At 55.0% G+C, this 19,228-nt stretch overlaps 2 protein-coding genes across 5 annotated transcripts in view; one reads left to right on the top strand and one right to left on the bottom strand.

The window, feature by feature from the left end:
* Nucleotides 1-2,798: 2,798 nt before the first annotated feature.
* YIPF6 (Yip1 domain family member 6) lies at nucleotides 2,799-12,285 on the bottom strand. The gene is made up of 7 exons (XM_068157597.1): nucleotides 12,226-12,285; nucleotides 11,305-11,433; nucleotides 10,298-10,376; nucleotides 9,145-9,187; nucleotides 7,808-7,933; nucleotides 7,532-7,689; nucleotides 2,799-5,098 (listed from the first exon to the last, which is right to left on the bottom strand). Exons 1-7 carry the CDS (start codon nucleotides 12,262-12,264, stop codon nucleotides 4,980-4,982), a joined length of 693 nt encoding a protein of 230 aa, XP_068013698.1. The 5' UTR covers nucleotides 12,265-12,285; the 3' UTR covers nucleotides 2,799-4,979.
* A 1,694-nt stretch (nucleotides 12,286-13,979) lies between these two features.
* Nucleotides 13,980-19,228, top strand: part of OPHN1 (oligophrenin 1) — an 81,932-nt gene continuing 76,683 nt past the window's right edge. For 3 of the 4 annotated variants that reach the window (XM_068157593.1, XM_068157592.1, XM_068157594.1), the window contains exon 1: nucleotides 13,980-14,197. In XM_068157593.1, the coding sequence (XP_068013694.1) occupies nucleotides 14,044-14,197 (154 nt within the window). In that variant the 5' untranslated portion in view covers nucleotides 13,980-14,043. The remainder of the gene's footprint in view (nucleotides 14,198-19,228) is intronic. The other variant, XM_068157595.1, reaches the window with a different exon arrangement.

The raw sequence follows: 19,228 nt of genomic DNA, 5'->3' as shown, positions 1-19,228 counted from the left end.
GGCAGCGCAAGGTCCTGCCGCCCTCTTGTGACCAGCAGGACGTTGTGGCTTCTTCTTCTCCAGCCGAACCACCGAGGGCTCCGCAGCAGGCTCGCCCGGAGCTCTGCAGCCACTCCTCCCAGGGAAGGCTCCGCAGCCGAGGGGCCAGACTGCTGCAGGAGAGTCCCTGCTGTCACAGTACCGCCAAGGTTAGAAGAGACCTCGAAGATCATCAAGTCCAACCTGTCACCCAACACCTCATGACTCCTCATGGCACCAAGTGCCACATCCAATCCCCTCTTGAACACCTCCAGGGACAGCACAGTGCAGGAGCTTGGATGTGCTTCAGATGTTTGCTTCACACTCCAGTACCAGTCAGGGATGGGGTTTAATTGCCATTCACCAGGCCACCTTCCCACCAAGGTTCTCATCCCTCCTTCCCCATGCCTTGTTTAGCCCCCTCCTTTCTTAGTCTCAGCACACCAAGCCCTGGCGAGCAGCACTGGGGCACAGCTGGGACACTGAGGTGGTTATGGAGATCTCCCTGCCCTGAAGCTGCAGGCAAGGAGAGAGAGGCTGCCTGCACAGACATCAGTTCAGGGGTAAGCCACCACAGCTGCTCATTGCCTTTAACATCAGAGAATTGTCAGGGCTGGAAGGGACCTCAAGGCTCAGCCAGTTCCAACCCCCCTGCCATGGGCAGGGACACCTCACACTACAGCAGGTTGCTCACAGCCACATCCAGCCTGGCTGCAAACACCTCCAGGGATGAGGCTTCCACCACCTCCCTGGGCAGCCTGTGCCAGGCTCTCACCACCCTCATGGGGAACAACTTCTTCCTAACATCCAATCTGAAGCTACCCACTTCTAGTTCTGCTCCATCCCCCCCAGTCCTATCCCTCCCTGACACCCTCAAAAGTCCCTCCCCAGCTTTCTTGTAGCCTCCTTCAGATACTGGAAGGCCACAATTAGGTCTCCTGGGAGCCTTCTCTTCTCCAGACTGAACAGCCCCAACTCCCTCAGCCTGTCTCCACAGGAGAGGTGCTCCAGCCCTCTGCTCATCCTTGTGGCTTAGCAGAGTTTGGGACCAGACAGACCAGGCAAGATTTAAGCACAAACTGATGTCCTGGCTCAGCTCTGATGACTTCACATCTGACATACTCTGCTCTGAGTGCTTGATGGGAGTGCTGGGCAGGCACTGGGGGAGGTTTCTTCCCTCCTGCCCTGCTGCTGTTACCAATCACAGCTCCCCACTGGTGCCCTGTCCTGCAGAACCAGAGCCTCTCTCCCATGGACCTGTAAGAAGAGCTGCAGGCTTTTCCTGCTCTGAAAGCAGCAGTGATGATCCTCCCAGCACCACCTCCCAGCCCAGCACACACAGACCACCTGCTCACCCTGGTCTTTGCTCTTAGAAAACAGTAGGCACAATGGCCCAGGACATGAGGACATCAAATATTGACATGCACCTGTAATAGCAGCAAGGTTCCTCCAGCAGAGGGGGAAAGGATTGACACCTCACCCTGCTGCTCCTACCAACGTGGATTAACTCCCTGGTGCACACACACAGTGGGCACTTGCAGCCCAGAAGGCAAATGGCATCCAGGAGAGGTGATTCTGCCACTTGGCTCTGCTCTGGTGAGACCTCACCTGCAGTACTGTGCCCAGCTCTGGACAGGAAGAACATGGAGCTGATGGAGGGAGTCCAGAGGAGAGCCTCTGCTACAAGGACAGGCTGAGGGAGCTGGGGGTGTTCAGCCTGCAGAAGAGAAGGCTCCAGGGAGACCTAACAGCAGCCTGCCAATACCTGAGGGGGTGTAGAGGCTGCAGAGGGACTGTTTGCAAAGGCCTGCAGTGACAGGATGAGGGGCAGTGCTTTGAAGTTAGAGATTGAGATTGGATGTTAGGAACAAGCTCTGCACCATGAAGGTGCTGGAACACTGCAACAGGTTGCATGGGAGGTAGTTGAGGCCTCATCCCTGGAGCTATTCAAGGTCAGGCTGGACAAGGCTGTGAGCAACCTGCTCTAGTGGAGGCTGGCCCTGCTGCCTGCAGGGGGGTTTGGACTGGATGACCTTTGGAGGTCCCTTCCAAACCCAAACCCAAACCATTGTGTGATTCACCTTCTTTAACTCACCTCACAGCCATACAAAACACCTTTCTTTGTCCAAGGATCCCTTTGGAGTAGACACTGACAGGCTCCCACCTACACAGGCTCTCAGCCTGCCCTCATAGCAGAGGTGTTCCAGCCCCCTGGTCATTCCTGGGGCCCTCCTCTGGGCCTGCTCCATCAGCCCAGCATCTGGGTGGTGGGGCCCAGGGGGGCAGTCAGCTTGTCCCATCTCCCTTGCCCTGGGGAGCACCAGGACAGGGCCATTCCTTACCTCCAACCATGGGTACAGCAAGCACAGCACCTGTAATCCACACACAGGGCTGTCCAGAGGCCTTTCAGTGCACTTTGAAGTTACATCAAAGTCCTTTTCATGGATATTAACCAGATCTTGTTAGAGCAGACTGCATTAAACCAGGACACTCCTACACTGAATGACTCCTAGGAGTCAAAACCCAAATGGAATGATGGAAGAGCAGACTGGAAGGCACCTCTAGGATGACCTGGTCCAGCTTTTCATGGCAAAAGAACAGCCTAGGCAGAGAGAAGGCACACCCCTTCACCACCCAACCTGTACACTTCTGCCTCTTCTTGCAGGTTCTTTCAGACCAAAAGCTTCATTGAGCAGCTGCAAAGTCAAGCTAGCCAACACAGAAGCAATAGGAGGGGGAAGAAAATGAGACAGAAAGCAATGATGAGGCACACACCCATGTTAAAAACAAGTCAGGAAAAAGCTGGGACTTTAATTCCTCTTCCATTTCCCTTCTTTACACAGAGCTAGTGCAGCAGTGAAGTGTGACTCCAATGACCTGCAAGATCCAGCAGCAGCTTAAGCCCCTACAGAGAGAATTCCAAGGATTTCCCCAAAAGGAAGGTTAAATCCCTATGCTGCAGGAAATGTTGGGCTCAAAGAACCCCACTGGACCTTTACCATCTACTTCCCTTGAGTGTTTTTTCAGCTTCATAAAGCCAAAGCAATGTGTAAATAAAATGGAAAGCTCTGCACTTGGAAAGGGATTGAGAAAACAAAACCCATCACAGCCCACAGCAGCAATCATTTAATGGAGGTTTTCCATCTCCTCATCCCCACCAGGTTCCCATGGGCATGGAACACTGCAGCTCCTCCTGCAGCACTGACAGCAGCTGTGGGTGCAGGTGTAAGGGAGGGCAGAAGGAGCAGGGTCAGCCCCTGCTGGGCAGCCAAGCTGGATCCCTGCTGAGAGCAGCTGTTCCCTGCCCACTGCTCTCTGTGCTCCCAGCAGGGCAAAGCTGCCCTTTGGAGCTGCACATTTGGGGATCCCCCATCCCAACTGTCAAACATCTACAGTGTTTCCAGCAGAAGTTGCACTTTCAGATATGAATGAGGCATGCTTGCACCTCAGCAGGGCTCTCACAGACCCATTCCAGGCCTCTCTGCATCACTCCAGGAAGAAGGAAATGAAATGCTGCTCCTTTCCAGGAGTAGTGCCATTTTAACAGCAGCTTTTCTCCTCCCCCAATGTGTTTCAGAGCTCTTCCCCTGGACACTGACAGTAACAAGTAACATAAATAATTCCCCATACAGGTTTCAAAGAGCAGTTGCCTAGGTCTCAGTCCCTGTGCTGACATGTAAGTGACACTGTACCCCTGTGGGTGCTTCTCCAGGCAGGTGCACAGAGCATCCACCAGGGAGCAGGAGAAAACTTCCTGCCTTCTCATACAAAAAGTAGTAAGCAAAAAGAACAAACCCCAAAGTAACCAAAGCCCAAAGTAACCAAAGCCCCAAACCTCTAAGCACCAAGACACCCTATGAAATCCACAGCCATTGCTGTTTCAGTGCTGTCCACACAGCCAACCAAATGAAGCCTCACACAAGCAGGTCAGAGCACAAGCCACCTCCTGCTTCACAGCAGCCACCATCTTCTCCATGATTCAGTTTTCCCTCTCCAACCCTGGTTTAAAACTTTCAGGCCCAAGCCCTGGTGCTGGATGTCAGCACCCAAACACCTCACCTACTGAGTCCTGGACTCACTTCACAGCAGCTTTGGTTTTTAACACACAGAGACACTTCAGTAGGAGCTCTCCAGACAGTTTTCCATTCTCAGCCTCCTAGGACAGCTAAATCTCTCCTGCAAACCAGTTCTGTTTCTCCAGGACTTTTACTTCTCCAACCTATGGTCACATGTCAAAGCTGTGTAACTACCATGTGTAAACAGACTCCAGCTCAGCAAATGGGTGGCTCAGTGGAGCTGGGGTGTCAAAGGCATTTGGCTGCAACACTCTTTCTTAACACATGAAGGGACAAAACCAAACACACAGGACTATAAGCAAAGGCAACTCCCTTCTGCCCAGCTCCTGTTTACCTGTAAAGCAGGCCCAAGTTTTTGCACAGCTGCAGTTTGAAGGTGAGAGCTCACAGCCCTGTGATGTGCTTTATGGACACTTCTCTGCTCTAGAAGGGAATGGAGCTGAACACATTTCCTTCCTTACCCAACACCTAACAGCAGTTCTGCTATTTCATAAGGCATCTTCATCCTCAGTGAGAATCCAGGCACAGCAAGGACTCTTCCACCTCCTGCCATCCTGTGGCTTCCTCTTCCACCTGCCCAAAGCCTTGCTCTGTTCCTCAGGGGAATGGTCCCTGTCACAGCTGGCAATTTTTATTTAACAGAACTGAAGAGCAGAGCTAAAGGAAAAAAAACCAACCCCTCAGCAGCTGGAGCTCTGCAGCCTTGCAAAAGAGGGACAGACAAAGGACCCATTTGTGCAGCTCTCTGGCTTTATCCCATAACCTGCCCTGCTTTACAACACCTCCATGTATAAATTAGAAAGAGATAAAGCCAAGGATCAGCTGCAGCAGTGTCCATGAAAACAAAACTCCAGTCTGTATCACACAGTCTCTTCTGGTGGGAGCTCACTGAGGTGTAAAGGTGAGAATCATCCAGCTGATGACGAAGTAGAAGAGGAAGATGGGGTAGACCACCAGGGCTTTGCGGTTGGGAGGCTGACTGTCCGCCAGGAAGGCTGTGGATGCTGCGGGCAGAGAGAGACGTTGGACATGTGAGCAGCAGCTAAAAGCCCAAGGCCCCCTGGAGATGCTGACAGCTCTGAGTGGCAAGCTGCACTGCCTTCAACATGGACCTGGTGGAGCAGGCCCAGAGGAGGGCCACGAAAATGATCAGGGGGCTGGAACAGCTCTGCTGTGAGGCTGAGGGAGCTGGGGTTGTGCAGCCTGCAGAAGAGAAGGCTCCAGGGAGACTAACAGCAGCCTGCCAGTACCTGGAGGGTGCTACTAGAAGGCTGCAGAGGGACTGTTTGCAAAGGCCTGCAGGGATAGGACAAGGGACAGTGGCTTGAAATTAGAGGATGTTAGAAACAAGTTCTGCACCATGAGGGTGGTGGAACACTGCCACAGGTTGCCTAGGGAGGTAGTTCATAGTATCATAGTATCTGTCAGGGTTGGAAGGGACCACAAGGATCAGCTAGTTCCAACCCCCCTGCCATGGGCAGGGACACCCCACACTAGAGCAGGCTGGCCAGAGCCTCATCCAGCCTGGGCTTAAACACCTCCAGGGATGGGGCCCCAACCACCTCCCTGGACAACCCATTCCAGGGCTTCACCACTCTCATGGTGAAGAACTTCCTCCTCACATCCAGCCTGAATCTCCCCACCTCCAGCTTCATTCCATTCCCCCTAGTCCTATCACTGCCTGAGATCCTGAGCAGTCCCTCCCCAGCCTTCCTGTAGCCCCCTTCAGATACTGGAAGGCCACAATGAGGTCACCTGGGAGCCTTCTCTTCTCCAGACTGAACAGCCCCAACTCCTTCAGTCTGTCCTGTCTGTAGTTGAGGCTTCATGCCTGGAGCTATTCAGGGTCAGGCTTGGCAAGGCTCTGAGCAAGCTGCTCTAGGGGAGGATGTCCCTGCAGACTGCAGGGGTCTTGGACTAGATGACCTTTGGAGGTCCCTTCCAACTCAAACCATTCTGTGTTGGAAGAGAACAGCATAATCCACTGCTCAGCACCAACACCAATTCAAACTTCACCATACAGGAAGGTAATTGATGAACACTCTGCAACAAGAGCCAGACTTCCAGATTAAGAAAATAAACAATGCAAGTGCATCTGTATAGCAATCAGCACTTTCCAAGAGCATTTGTAACAGACCACAGACTAAAACACTCAGTGGCCTCAAGTGGGCTTCAATGCTCATTCATCTTCCTTCTGCTGGAAGCAGCTTGCACCATGACAATTAACAGGAGCAGAGGCTGAAACCCTGCCAACACAGCAGCTGAAGAGTGATGCCTACAGTACTGCACAGCCTGGGGAACCCCTGGACCCCAGGGATCAGTGCTGGGCCCCCTGCTCTTTAACATCTTTATTGATGATCTGGATGAGGGCATTGAGTCCATCAGCAGTAAATTTGCTGATGACACTAAGCTGGGGGCAGGAGTTGATCTGCTGGAGGGTAAAGAGGCTCTGCAGAGGGACCTCGACAGGCTGGACAGATGGGCAGAGGCCAAGGGCAGGAGATTGAACACAGCCAAGTGCCAGGTTCTGCACATTGGCCACAACAACCCCAGGCAGAGCTACAGGCTGGGGTCAGAGGGGCTGAGAGCAGCCAGGCAGAGAGGGACCTGGGGGTGCTGGTTGATGGTAGGATGAACATGAGCCTGCAGTGTGCCCAGGCAGCCAAGAGGGCCAATGGCATCCTGGCCTGCATCAGGAACAGTGTGGCCAGCAGGAGCAGGGAGGTCATTCTGCCCCTGTACACTGCACTGGTTAGGCCACACCTTGAGTCCTGTGTCCAGTTCTGGGCTCCTCAGGTTAGGAAGGAGGTTGACTTGCTGGAACGAGTCCAGAGAAGGGCAACAAAGTTGGTGAGGGGCTTGGAACACAGCCCTGTGAGGAGAGGCTGAGGGAGCTGGGGTTGCTTAGCCTGGAGAGGAGGAGACTCAGGGGTGACCTTATTGCTCTCTACAACTACCTGAAGGGGGGCCGTAGACAGGCAGAGGTTGGTCTCTTCTCCCAGGCACCCAGCACCAGAACAAGAGGACACAGTCTCAGGCTGCGCCAGGGGAAGTTCAGGCTGGAGGTCAGGAGGAAGTTTTACACAGAGAGAGTGATTGCCCATTGGAATGGACTGCCTGGGGAGGTGGTGGAATGACCATCACTGGAGGTGTTCAGGAGGAGACTTGACAGGGTGCTTGGTTGCATGGGTTAGTTGATTGGGTGGTGTTGGATGATGGGTTGGATGCGATGATCTTGAAGGTCTCTTCCAACCTGGTCTATTCTATTCTACTCTATTCTATTCTACCCTATTCTATTCTACCCTACCCTATCCTATCCTACCTGCAGACCCCAGCCCAGTTTACCAGCCAGCACAGCACGTGTTGCTCCCCGCTCCCGAGGCGCCGCGCTGCCCTGCCCGGCACGCACAGGGCGCTGTGAGGCCGCAGCTACTCACCCAGCGTGGACCAGCCAAACATGGCCAGCACTACAATCAGACGGATGATGAAGCTGATGGTCCCAGAACCTGCCAGCAGGACCAGCCTGCACACCAGCATGGCCACTGTCAGAGGCATGACGCAGTAACCCAGCACGCACAGGCTCTGAAAAAAGGATCTGGGATGGAGACAGAAATGGGGGGGGAGGGGAGGGGGGGAGAAGCAGTCAAACCAAGCAGGGCAGGAGCTCCGTGGGCAGCAGCCTTCTAAGCGCTGCTCAGCTCCCCAGCACTCACATTGTGCCTCCAAGCAGCTTTGAGTTCAGTGTGATGACGACAGCACCGAACCAGATGATGACAAAGACCTCGGCGAACTGCGGCCCTCCGTCGTCTTTACTGTCTGCTGATCCTCCCTGCAGCATCCTGTGGCAGGGACAGACAAAGAAACCAGCTGCAATCAGGGACTGAGGTTTGGCAGACTTGTAGCAGAGGACAGGAACTTGACTCCAGTGAGACTCATCATTTCTCATCTGTTTCCCTGGTTTTAGTAGCATCCTCAGTTCCATGGGAGAAAGGGAAATGGTTGTGGCTCAGCTGAGGGCATTTCAGCCTCTTCACCTGTTCCGAGGGCTGGGCAGCCCACAGAGGAGTATGAAACCAAAGGCAAGAGCCTGAGAGGAAAATTAAAGCACCTAAAGTCTGCTAACTTCTCAGAAAGGCTTACAATGACTACAGGATGGAAGCAGCAGAGTGGAGCAGCTGGAAGCTACCACCATCCCCATCTGTGATCTCCTACAACAGCTTCCCTCCTGCCATAGCTTCTCCAGGAGGTGTGCCATGGACTCTGCAGCTCTTACACGAAGGGCCTGCTCTGCAGGTGAGGATCAAAGCTGACCAAATCATAGCAGTAGTAGTACTAGTAGTAGTAGTATCAGTCAGGGGTGGAAGGGACCACAAGGATCATCTAGTTCCAACCCCCCTGCCATGGGCAGGGACAGCCCACACTAGATCAGCCTGGCCAGAGCCTCATCCAGCCTGGCCTTAAACACCTCCAGGGACAGGGCCTCAACCACCTCCCTGGACAACCCATTCCAGGGCTTCACCACTCTCATGGGGAAGAACTTCCTCCTCACCTCCAGCCTGAATCTCCCTACTTCCTGCTTCATTCCATTCCCCCTAGTCCTATCACTCCCTGAGATCCTGAGCAGTCCCTCCCCAGCCTTCCTGTAGCCCCCTTCAGATACTGGAAGGCCACAATGAGGTCACCTCGGAGCCTTCTCTTCTCCAGACTGAACAGCCCCAACTCCTTCAGTCTGTCCTCACAGGAGAGGTGCTCCAGCCCTCTGATCATCCTCATGGCCCTTCTCTGGACACACTCAAGGACACCTCCCAGTAAAATTGCTCTTAGAACAGGGGACTAAGAAGACTTCACCCTGAGTTTAAAGAAGGGAGGGCCTGAGCTTCAAGTGGCTCAAAGAGATCTCCCAGAAAAACCTGAACAGGCAGCACCTGCAGAGGACCAGAGAAGGATCAGAGAACTTGAACTCAACACACATCATCAGAAAGGTTTCATTTCTCCTTTCTCCAACAGAAACAAGTATAAACTCCCACACTTCCCCACTCTAAGTACTTACAGAGCAAGCGAGACACAAAGCACCAAAGGGCCCCAGAGATCCCCTGCAAAGGGAAAGAAATAGTGCCTAAGTATCACAGAGTGCTCTTCAGTTTGATCTTCCTGTGTTCAGTAAAGCACCTTTCCCAACTCTCAGTGCCTCACTTTGCACACCATGCTCACTTACAGATTTCAGATCACGCACCTTGTGCCAGGTTGCAGCATCACAGAATGGCTTGGGTTGGAAAGGTCCTCCAAAGGTCACCTACTCCCACCCCCCAGAAGTGAGCAGGGGCATCCCTGGAGCCTCCTCTTCTCCAGGCTGAACAATCCCAGCTCCCTCAGCCTGTCCTTGTAGCAGAAGTGTTCCAGCCCCCACATCATCTTCATGACCCATCCATCAGGTCCATGTGCTTCCTGTGTTGAGGGCTCCAGAGCTGGCTGCAGTACTCCAGGTGAGGCCTCACCAAAGCAGAGCAGAAGGGCAGAATCACCTCTCTCTATCTGCTGGCCATGCTGCTTTTGATGCAGCCAAGGATGCCATTGGCCTTCTGGCCTGCAAGTGCACACTGTCTGCTCATGTCCAGCTTCTCATCCACCAGTACCCCCAAGTCCTTCTCTGCAGGGCTGATATCAACCTCATCATCTCCCAGCCTGTACTGATACCTAGAATTGCCCTGACCTAGGTGCCTGATCATACACTTTGACTTATTGAATCTCATGAGATTCCCCTCAGCCCACCTCTCCAGCCTGTCCAGGGTCCTCTGGATGCTATCCTGTCCTTCAGGCCTACCAGCTGCACCACCCAGCTTGGTATCATCGTTTGCTGAGGGTTCCTCCATCTTGCTGTTGATATCATTGATGAAGACACGGAGTGGCACTGGTCCAAATCCAGACCCTGGAGGGACACCACTTGCCACTCATGTCCATCTGGACATCAAGCTGTTAACCCTTTGGATGCCATCTATAATATCATCTATTCTACAGACTCTGGCACATGTTCCACTCTCAAAGCCCTTTGCCAGCACTCTGATTTCTCACATTTGCCATTCTTCAGTCTACAACAACAGGAGGAGCATGGAACAGCCAGTTCTGACTCCCTGCTCCCCTGAACTTTCCCCTTCCCTGCTGGCAAGACATCCTTTCAAGATTGTGAAAGCCTCCTTCATACTCACAGTCTCTGAGGAGTGCACTGCTCTTCTTGGGATACATGACATGGACAAACTTCTTCCCAACAGCCTTCAGATCTCTCATCTGAAACAGAAGAAGCAGCCCTTTCAATCCTCCCTTCAGAAACATCACAGTCCAAACTAAAAGCTGCAAGATGGAAGTGAAGAAGCACTGATGGTGAATAAAACAGGACCCAACTCTGACATTTCTGCAGCAAACATCACCTTCCTTTTTCCTCTGCACTCCTTAACAACACAGTGGTTTGTTCTTTAATGGCATCCAATTAAGAGCCAGAATTTCTTTGCTCCTCTAAGCAAAACAAAGGGAAAATCCTATGAGTCAGGAGAGTTTTCTCCCAAGCTCCAAGCACCTGACAGCTTTAGCTTTGCAAAGATTTTGAGGCCACAGAGAAACTTTGCAGGCAAGGTAGCTGCCACTTCCAAAAAGAGCTCTGGGAGCAAAAGATGTCTCTTAAATAGGGCTTTGTCTTCAGTCCAGCCCAACTGGAAGTTTATTTGGCTTCACCTTTTAGGAGGTGTTCAAAAGGGGATTGGGTGCAGCCATGGTTTAGTAGTCAGGAGGTCTTGGGTGACAGGTTGGACTTGATGATCTTTGAGGTCTTTTCCAACCTTATTGATTCTGTGATTCTGTCTAATCCACCCCCCCCTGCAGTCAGCAGGGACATCCTCCCCTAGAGCAGGTTGCTCAGAGCCTTGTTGAGCCTGACCTCGAATAGCTCCAGGGATGTGGCCTCAACTACCTCCCTGGGCAACCTGCTGCAGTGTTCCACCACCCTCATGGTGCAGAACTTGTTCCCAGCATCCAGTCTAAATCTCCTCTTCTCTAACTACAAACAACTGCCCTTTTTCTTATCCCTGCAGGCCTTTGCAAGCAGTCCCTCTGCAGCCTTCTTGCAGGCCCCCTTCAGGTACTGGGAGGCCACTATTAGGTCTCTTTGGTACACCAGTTGGCCAAGACCACCAGCAACACAGATGTTTTACCACAGACTCACAATGGTATCCCTAACAGGCTCATCCAGCGTGGAGAACTCTTCATCAGGAGAGTGAGATCCCACAGGAACAGTGATCTCCCCTTCCACTGGAATATCTTCAGATATTGACACATCTGTGAGGCCTGGAAACTAAACGTTTTTAAAAGACCTTTAGAAAGAGGAATGCAACCCAGCTGGTGTTTCCTTGAGCTGGTTTATCATCTGGGCTTAGAATGGAAACCACTGCTCAGAAGTCAGTGATCCAACACATAACACAGTCAACAGAGCCCTGCCTGCTTCACAGCTCAGTCTGAAGAGGTGAGCAGAGATGCACAGACAAAACATTTCTGTCTTCCCCTCTGACTCCCATAACCTGCTTCCCGTGGTTTATTCAGCCAGCAATGAACTAACAGAAATCAAAGGTTTGTTTGTGGTTGGTAACGCCTGACAGCTGTTCAGCCACACCAAAGCACACAGGGACGCTGTCCCTCATGGACCCCGTGAGGAAATAACTCACGGAAAAAAAGCCCAGGCATCTGCAGGCCCAGCACAAAGCCAGGGCTGTTAACGAAACGACCTCTTCCTCGCAGGTGGAGGAAGATGGAAGCAGAGAGGGCGCAGCCCGGCCACTGACAGCGTGAACCCGGAGCAGACAGGGCAGGCGGGGAGCAGCAGGGAAGGAGCGGCGGGAGGCAGACTGCTCCCCGTCAGGGATCAGGCAGCCCCCGCCCCTCGCCCGATCCCCCTGCCCCTGCCTCGGCGTTGAGGGCCGAAGCCCAAGCGCCAGCGGCGCGGCCGGCCCTGCCACCCCGGCCCAGGGCACCGGAGCTCCCGCTGCCGCCCAGCAAAGGCAGGAGTGAGGCGGGCCGCGGCCTCAGCCCCGCGGCCGAGGCCAGCCGTGCCCGCCAGGAGCGCCCGGGGACACCCCCCGGCCCCACTCACCAGCGGCGCCCCGGCGACACTCCCCTCGGCCGCCGCCATCTTGGCTGCCCTGGCGACGTGGAGGCCGCCTGTGACGTCATCACCGGGCGCGGCCGCGGCCGCGGCTACGTCCCGCGCCGCCAGGGCGTCCGTGGCAACGCGGGGGCCGCCTTCTCCAACTCAGCCCCGCCGGCAGGGGGCGCCCTCGCCGCGCCCGGCCGGTGCGGCCCGCCCGCCCGTCCCCTTGTCCCTTATGCGTCCCCTCTGAGCCCGTTCCGTGTCCCCTTTGTGTCCTCGCCAGCGAGTGCAGCACGGACTGAGCAGTAACGGAGAAACACCGGGGGTGCTGCTGCAGCGGATCCTCCTGGAAGGATGCACACGGAGGACAAGGAGGTGGCTGGGGCCAGCCAGAACAGCTTCAAGCTGAGCAAGTCCTGCCTGACCGACCTGCTGACCTTCTCTTATGGAGTGACGACAGCAGTGGGCAAGGGGACAGCAAAAACTGTTACCTGCTTGGACTTTGATTCGGTGCCTCAGAATGTCCTTCTCTCCAAACTGGGGAGAGGTGGGTTGGATGGGGACACTGTTTGGTGGGTGAGGAATTGGCTGGATGGTTGCATCCAGAAGGTAGTGGTCAACAGTCACCTGGAGATCACTGACAGGGAGATCAGTGGTGTCCCACAGGGGTCTGTTCTGGGGCCAGTGCTGTTTGATATCTGCATCGACAACACAGACAGTGGGATCGAGGCACCCTCAGCAAGTCTGCAGATGACACTGAGCTGAGTGGTGTGGTTGACATGCCTGAGGGACAGAATCCATTCAGAGAAGTTGTCCCTTATAACCCTCATGAGTTTGAACAAGGCCAGATGCAAGGTCATGCGCCTGGGGCAGGGCATCCCGAGTATCAATACAGGCTGGAGATGAAGAGCTGGAGAGCAGCCCTGTGGAGAAGGACTTGGTGGTGCTGGGGAATGAAATGCTGGACGTTTCCTACTCACAGCCCAGAAGCCAACCATGCTCTGGGCTGCATCCCCAGCAGTACTGGCAGCAGATGATGGGGAGGATTCTGCCCCACTCTGCTGAGACCCCAGCTGCAGTGCTGGGTCCAGGTCAGGAGTCCTCTTGGAGTGCTCCATGCCTCCAGGCATGGACCTGCTGGAGTGGGACCAGAGGAGCTCACTGAAGTGACTGAAGGGCTGGAGTTCATCTGGAATAGAAACGGGGACAGACTTCTTATCAGGGCCTGTTGTGAGAAGACGAGCCGTGATGCTTTTGAAATAAAAGAGGGAGATTCAGCCTGAATGGAAGGAAGACATCTTTTTATGCCGAGGGTGGTGAGACCCTGGCGCAGGCTGCCCAGAGGGGCGGCGTTTGCCTTATCCCTGGAACCATTCCAGGTCAGGCTGGACGGGGCTCTGCTCACTGCAGGGGCTGCACTCGGTGACCTCTAACGGTGCCTTCCCACCCGAGCCGTTCCACGTCTCCATGACTGCCTGAACTACAGCTCCCGGCAGCGGCGGGGCGGCCGGAAGCGGGGGCGGGCGGGGGTCGCCTCATCCAGCGCCCTGCCCAGCCCCGCGGCTCGGCCATCCCGGTGGTCCCGTTGCCGGCCCGGCGCAGGCGGACGGGCCGGGGGAGCGGCCGTGGGCCGGGGCAGGCTCCGCCCGTGCCCGCGGGGCCGGTCCGGGGCGGCGCCGGTGCCGGCGGGGCGGTGCCGGCGGGGCGGGGCGGCGGCATGGCCGCGGCGCGGGGCTCCGGGGGCCGGGGCAGGGCGGGGTAACCGCGTCCGCCCCGCAGCATCGCGGCGGGGCCGGCGGCGGGAGGAGCGGCAGCGGAGCCATGGGGCACCCGCCGCTGGAGTTCAGCGACTGCTACCTGGACAGCCCCGACTTCCGAGAGCGGCTCAAGTGCTACGAGCAGGAGCTGGAGCGGACCAACAAGTTCATCAAGGAGGTGATCAAGGACGGCAACGCGCTCATCGCCGCCATACGGGGTGAGCGGCGCCGCCGGCGGGGGGCGGCCGGGGGCTCGGCGGCCTCCAGCCTGGGGATCGGCCGGGGACCGGGGGCCGTGTCCTGCCCTCCGCCGCCTGTGCTGGCGATGTGCCGGAGGTGGTCCGGGGATGGGGCCTCTGCGGGGCCGCTCCGGCAGCACCCGGCGCCTCTGCGCTGGGCTGAGCGGGATTTCTCCTCGTGGAACACCATCCTGCAGACGTTCCGCTTGGCTTCTGCCGAGCTTCATGTCCCCGTGCCCCACTGCTCGGCGGCTGCCTTTGTCACTGACATCGCTTCGGGGCGGACTGGCAGGCCGGGGGCACCAAGCTCTGCCGTGCCTGGGTGTCCATCCAGAGCTGGCATTGCATGGGGACATCGAGCTCCAGCATCTGAGTGAGCTGGGCTGACACCACCGGCATCGCGGGGCGCCAGCTGCTGAGCCCGTGGAGCTTTCACAGGCACCACCTTCGTTTAAGGCAAATAATACCCTGTTTGGGGAAAGTGCTCCGTTATTTTGCTTCACCAGGGAGCGGGTGGAGCATGGCCAGGCCAGCACGGGTCCCTCCTCACCCAGCCCCGCTTCCCTGGGGTGGCTGATGTGAGGTTGAGAGGGCACCACCAAAGATAGCCCGTGGTCCTTTCTTTGTCTTTTTTTTAGGGGCTATGAGAGCTTTTCCCAATTAAATGTCCATTTCAACGACTTTGAGGGAATCCCTTGCTCAGAAATACCAACCGAGACCATCAGAGGTACCTGGGCCAGGTTATGTCACCTGAAACCATACAGTCCTGTGTGGTTAACTCTGCAATGACCTCTCCTTCTGTTTAGAAGGCATTTCCTCCCCCCAAGAGCTGCAGATAGCTTTCCTTGTGTCATATTTCATGTCGTATTTCGTGTCTTCTCTGCTTTTATAGATGCACATTGCAATGTGGCCAGAAAGGCGTGACAGCAGGGCAGCTGCATCAGGCCCAGTGAAGGCAAATGACAACATCAGCAGGGCAGGCTCTGCTCGTACGCTGTTTTTCTTGCCAGCTGGTTGGTTTTCAGTTGGTATTAATCGGGTTAGCTGCTGCCCTTTTGTTACAAGTAATTCAGAGCTTCCTTGTTATCGAGGCTGTGGCTGGAATAGCCCATGTCTGCCCATCTGGAAAACAGCAAAGACAAAAGCTAGTGTGACTGAGAGAGCAGACATCACAGAGCTGTAAGACCCTATACTGTGCTGCAAAAAAAAAACACCCCACCCCACCAAACCACCCCAAATCTCTGCCCCAAAACCAACCCAAAAAAAAAACCCCAAACCAACCCCCCTCCCCCCCCCCCAAGCAACATGAAAACCAAAGGGATTTTAACAGTCCTGCTTGATAATATAAATACTTTGCTTTTTTTTGTTGTTGTGCTTCATGGCTTTGCTCAAAACTGTTTCTATTTTTGATGTTTCCAAACCCCTGAGCTGTGCTCGGGGCAGGGATGTGAGGGGATTTTGCTGGGTCAGCAGATGCATCCCAGCGAGGCTGGCCAAAGAGGAAGGGGAGAAGTAGAAGGAAACTGAGTCCACCCAGACAGCACAGCTAACCCCCTAGGACTGCAAAACCCCACATTTCTTCCCTGAAATGCTGTGGGGGTGGCTTTGTGCTGGGCTCTGTTTAAGAGTGAGGCAGGGGCAGGCTGCCGGACGAGGCTGGGAAGGGAGCTGTGGACAGTACCCACCCCGGGCTTCCCTCAGCCCCTTTGGATTCACCCCTTCCCCTTCAGGTAACAGATGATTTGAAAACAATTCTCGACCTTCTTTTCTGAATCCTGCCCAGGATTCCCTGGAAGGGGATTTGGGGCTGCTTACTGTGTGTGCCCAAAGCTGCCTGGGCTGCTGGCTGGTAAATCAGAGGTAGTTGATGGTTGTTTCTGCCCCTGGGCAGTGCTGTGGGATGGATCTGGCCCTCAGCAGCTGAGAAGCGAAAGCGCTGATATTCCCACCAGGAGAGAGAGAGTGAGATCCCTTTGTCAGGGCCAGAGGGTTAATTATCCTGGGTTGGACCTGTCATCTGTGCAAGAGGTCCTGCCCCCCGCCGTAGCCTGTCAGTGGCACACTTCAACCCTCGGCCAAACCTTCCCAAGGTCCTGACTCACTGGGCGGAGCACAGACCTCTGGTGGTGTTACAGATGTGGATATTGTCAGTGTGTATGCTGATTAACACATGGATAAACTCCACCAGGAGGCTTAAAGCAAACCAAGCCCCCATTTTGCTCCGGCTCCTGGAGCCGTCCAGCACCTGCTGTCTCCAGCTGGCGAGCTCTGCAGCCGCCACCGTGATGGAAACTGCTGAACAAAAGCCTCAGAGCAGCACAGGCTGGGTGCAAACAACACATCCACGTGAATTGTGCGAGTCAGCAACACCCCACACAGCCCCCCCAAGGGAAGAGGAGCAGTTCCCCCGCTGCAGGGAAACGGGGTCTGCTGTGATTTGCATGCTCAGCCATAAGCACAGTCCACACTGACTGAAAAATGGATGTGAGGAGGAAGCTCTTCACCATGAGAGTGGTGAAGCCCTGGAATGGGTTGTCCAGGGAGGTGGTTGGGGCACCATCCCTGGAGGTGTTGAAGCCCAGGCTGGATGAGGCTCTGGCCAGGCTGATCTAGTGTGGGGTGTCTCTGCCCATGGCAGGGGGATTGCAACTAGACGATCCTTGTGGTCCCTTCCAACCCTGACTGATACTATGATACTATGATACTATGAAAAATCAAGAGGCTGCTCAGAGTTGTCTTTGGTTTTACATTTGTCCTCAGCACAAGGCACATTAACCTGTTTGGAGCAGGTCCAGAGGAGGCCACAGAAGTGATGTGAGGGTTGGAAACCCTCTGCTGCGAGGGTAGGCTGAGAGAGTTTGGGTTGGTCAGCCTGGAGGAGAATAGGCTCCAAGGAGACATATGGAGGTGCTGGAAGGTGTCCAGAGAAGGGCCAGGAGGATGAGCAGAGGGCTGGAGCACCTCTCCTGTGAGGACAGACTGAAGGAGTTGGGGCTGTTCAGTCTGGAGAAGAGAAGGCTCCCAGGGGATCTAATTGTGGCCTTCCAGTATCTGAAGGGGGCTACAGGAAGGCTGGGGAGGGACTGCTCAGGATCTCAGGGAGTGATAGGACTAGGGGGAATGGAATGAAGCTGGAGGTGGGGAGATTCAGGCTGGAGGTGAGGAGGAAGTTCTCCACCATGAGAGTGGTGAAGCCCTGGAATGGGTTGTCCAGGGAGGTGGTTGGGGCACTGTCCCTGGAGGTGTTTAAGCCCAGGCTGGATGAGGCTCTGTCCAGCCTGATCTAGTGTGGGGTGTCCCTGCCCATGGCAGGGGGGTTGGAACTGGATGATCCTTGTGGTCCCTTCCAACCCTGACTGATACTATGATACTATGATTGCAGCCTTTCTGTACTTAAAGGGGCCTGTAAGAAAGAGGGGGACAGACTTTTCAACAGGGACTGTTGTGACAGGACAAGGGGTGATGGTCTGAAACTAAAATGAGATTCAAGCTAGATAGGAGGGAGAATATTTTTACCCTGAGAGTGGTGAGACACTGTCCCACGTTGCCCAGAGAGCTGCTGGGTGCCCCATCCCTGGAAACATCCCAGGTCAGGTTGCAGCTTGCTCCAGTCAGAGATGGCCCCTGCTGACTGTAGGGGGGTTGGACTGGGTTCCTTCCAACCTAAAGCATTCTGTGTAATAGGGGAAAAAGTGAGCACAGCCTTCTGTGGAGCGCTGCAGGACCTTCAGTTTGTGCTCTGGGTGAGGAGGGAGGTTTCTGAGTTGCCTGTGATACGAGGAGCACGTGTGGTGTTCTGTTCTTGGTTGCTGGCAGTGCTCTTGTGGAAAGTGTCCAGCCAGTTAAGGTTGTCTCAGCTGATCTGCTGGGTAGTGTAAATGTTAGGAGTGTTCCATCACCGTTTCTAGAGGTTAGAAAAGAAAAAAAGCCCTCTTGGTATCACTTGACTGAGTCAGCAGCACAAGCTAGGCATCCAGCAGGTAGTAAGTGCTATTTCAGTGACTTCTAGTTGAGATCTGGGGAGGTTTTTGGCTGCTTTGGTAGCCCTTTTGCTTGTGGATTGATTCACCAGGACTGCATGTGTAGCAGTGTAGCACATGAAGTTGAGTTTAAACAGGTCTCAAGTGAGCATGGAGTGTGCTGTGCTGGTTTCACGATGTGGATCACTCCTGTTACAGCTGCACACACTCCCCTTTTCCCAGTTTTAATCCCATCCTGGGTGATGGTCAGTGAATCACTCTAAGTGTGACCCGGCTGCAGTGTGCTGCAGGGAGCAGTTTTAAGGCAGCCACATCTTTATTCCAGGTTCATGTACTGGTGTTTATACCAGCTGTCTAAAGGCTCACTGTGACCTGGGCCCTTCCTCAGAGAATTCCTACTGGTCTGAACAAGGGGTCATTTAATCCCTTTCCCAAAGGGATTCCCATGTATGGCACACGTGAGCAGTGCTTCCCTAGGGAGGTAAGTGAAGGCCTGGTGGGACCTTATGTGTAGGTGTCCACTTGCTATCCCAGAGAGGAGAGGCGAGTCCCCTGTTCGTTGGAAATGCCATGGCATGGAGATCTGCCAGGGGCTGTCCCTGCCAAGGGAGCTTTGTCTGTTGACACAGCTTGGGAGCATTGCTCCCGCTGGCTGCTGAGCCAGATCTGCCACTCCTGTGCTCCTAGGTGGGGAGACAAGGGCAGTGAGGACCCAGGGTGAGGGCATGTGGGCTTTGGGGAGGAATCATCTGCTTTTGAACTGCTGCTCCTCTGCAGGAGTCTGCCAACTTCAGCTTCTCTGCATGGTTCTAATGAGAAGCTGAGCTTCCCCAGCCCGGGAGAGGCTGGAAGCACAGCCTGGTAAATGCTTTCCCAGGCAGTAGGGCTTCCCCGCCTCTCGCTCCTCTGCACGGAGAAGCGAGAGGGAGAGCTCTGCCCAGTGCTGTTGTCCAGGGGCCAACACTGGAAGCCGTCCCTGGAAAGCCCTGCCTCTGCTGGGTTTGTGGTGGGGCAGAGCCAGAGCAGCTCC

This window comes from Melanerpes formicivorus, unplaced genomic scaffold (genome assembly GCF_026170545.1).
Source record: "Melanerpes formicivorus ecotype bairdi unplaced genomic scaffold, bMelFor1.0.p_v2 SCAF_37, whole genome shotgun sequence".
Classification (NCBI taxonomy): domain Eukaryota; kingdom Metazoa; phylum Chordata; class Aves; order Piciformes; family Picidae; genus Melanerpes; species Melanerpes formicivorus.
Note: the sequence above shows the minus strand (reverse complement) of the source record. Positions and strands in the feature narration are given on the sequence as shown.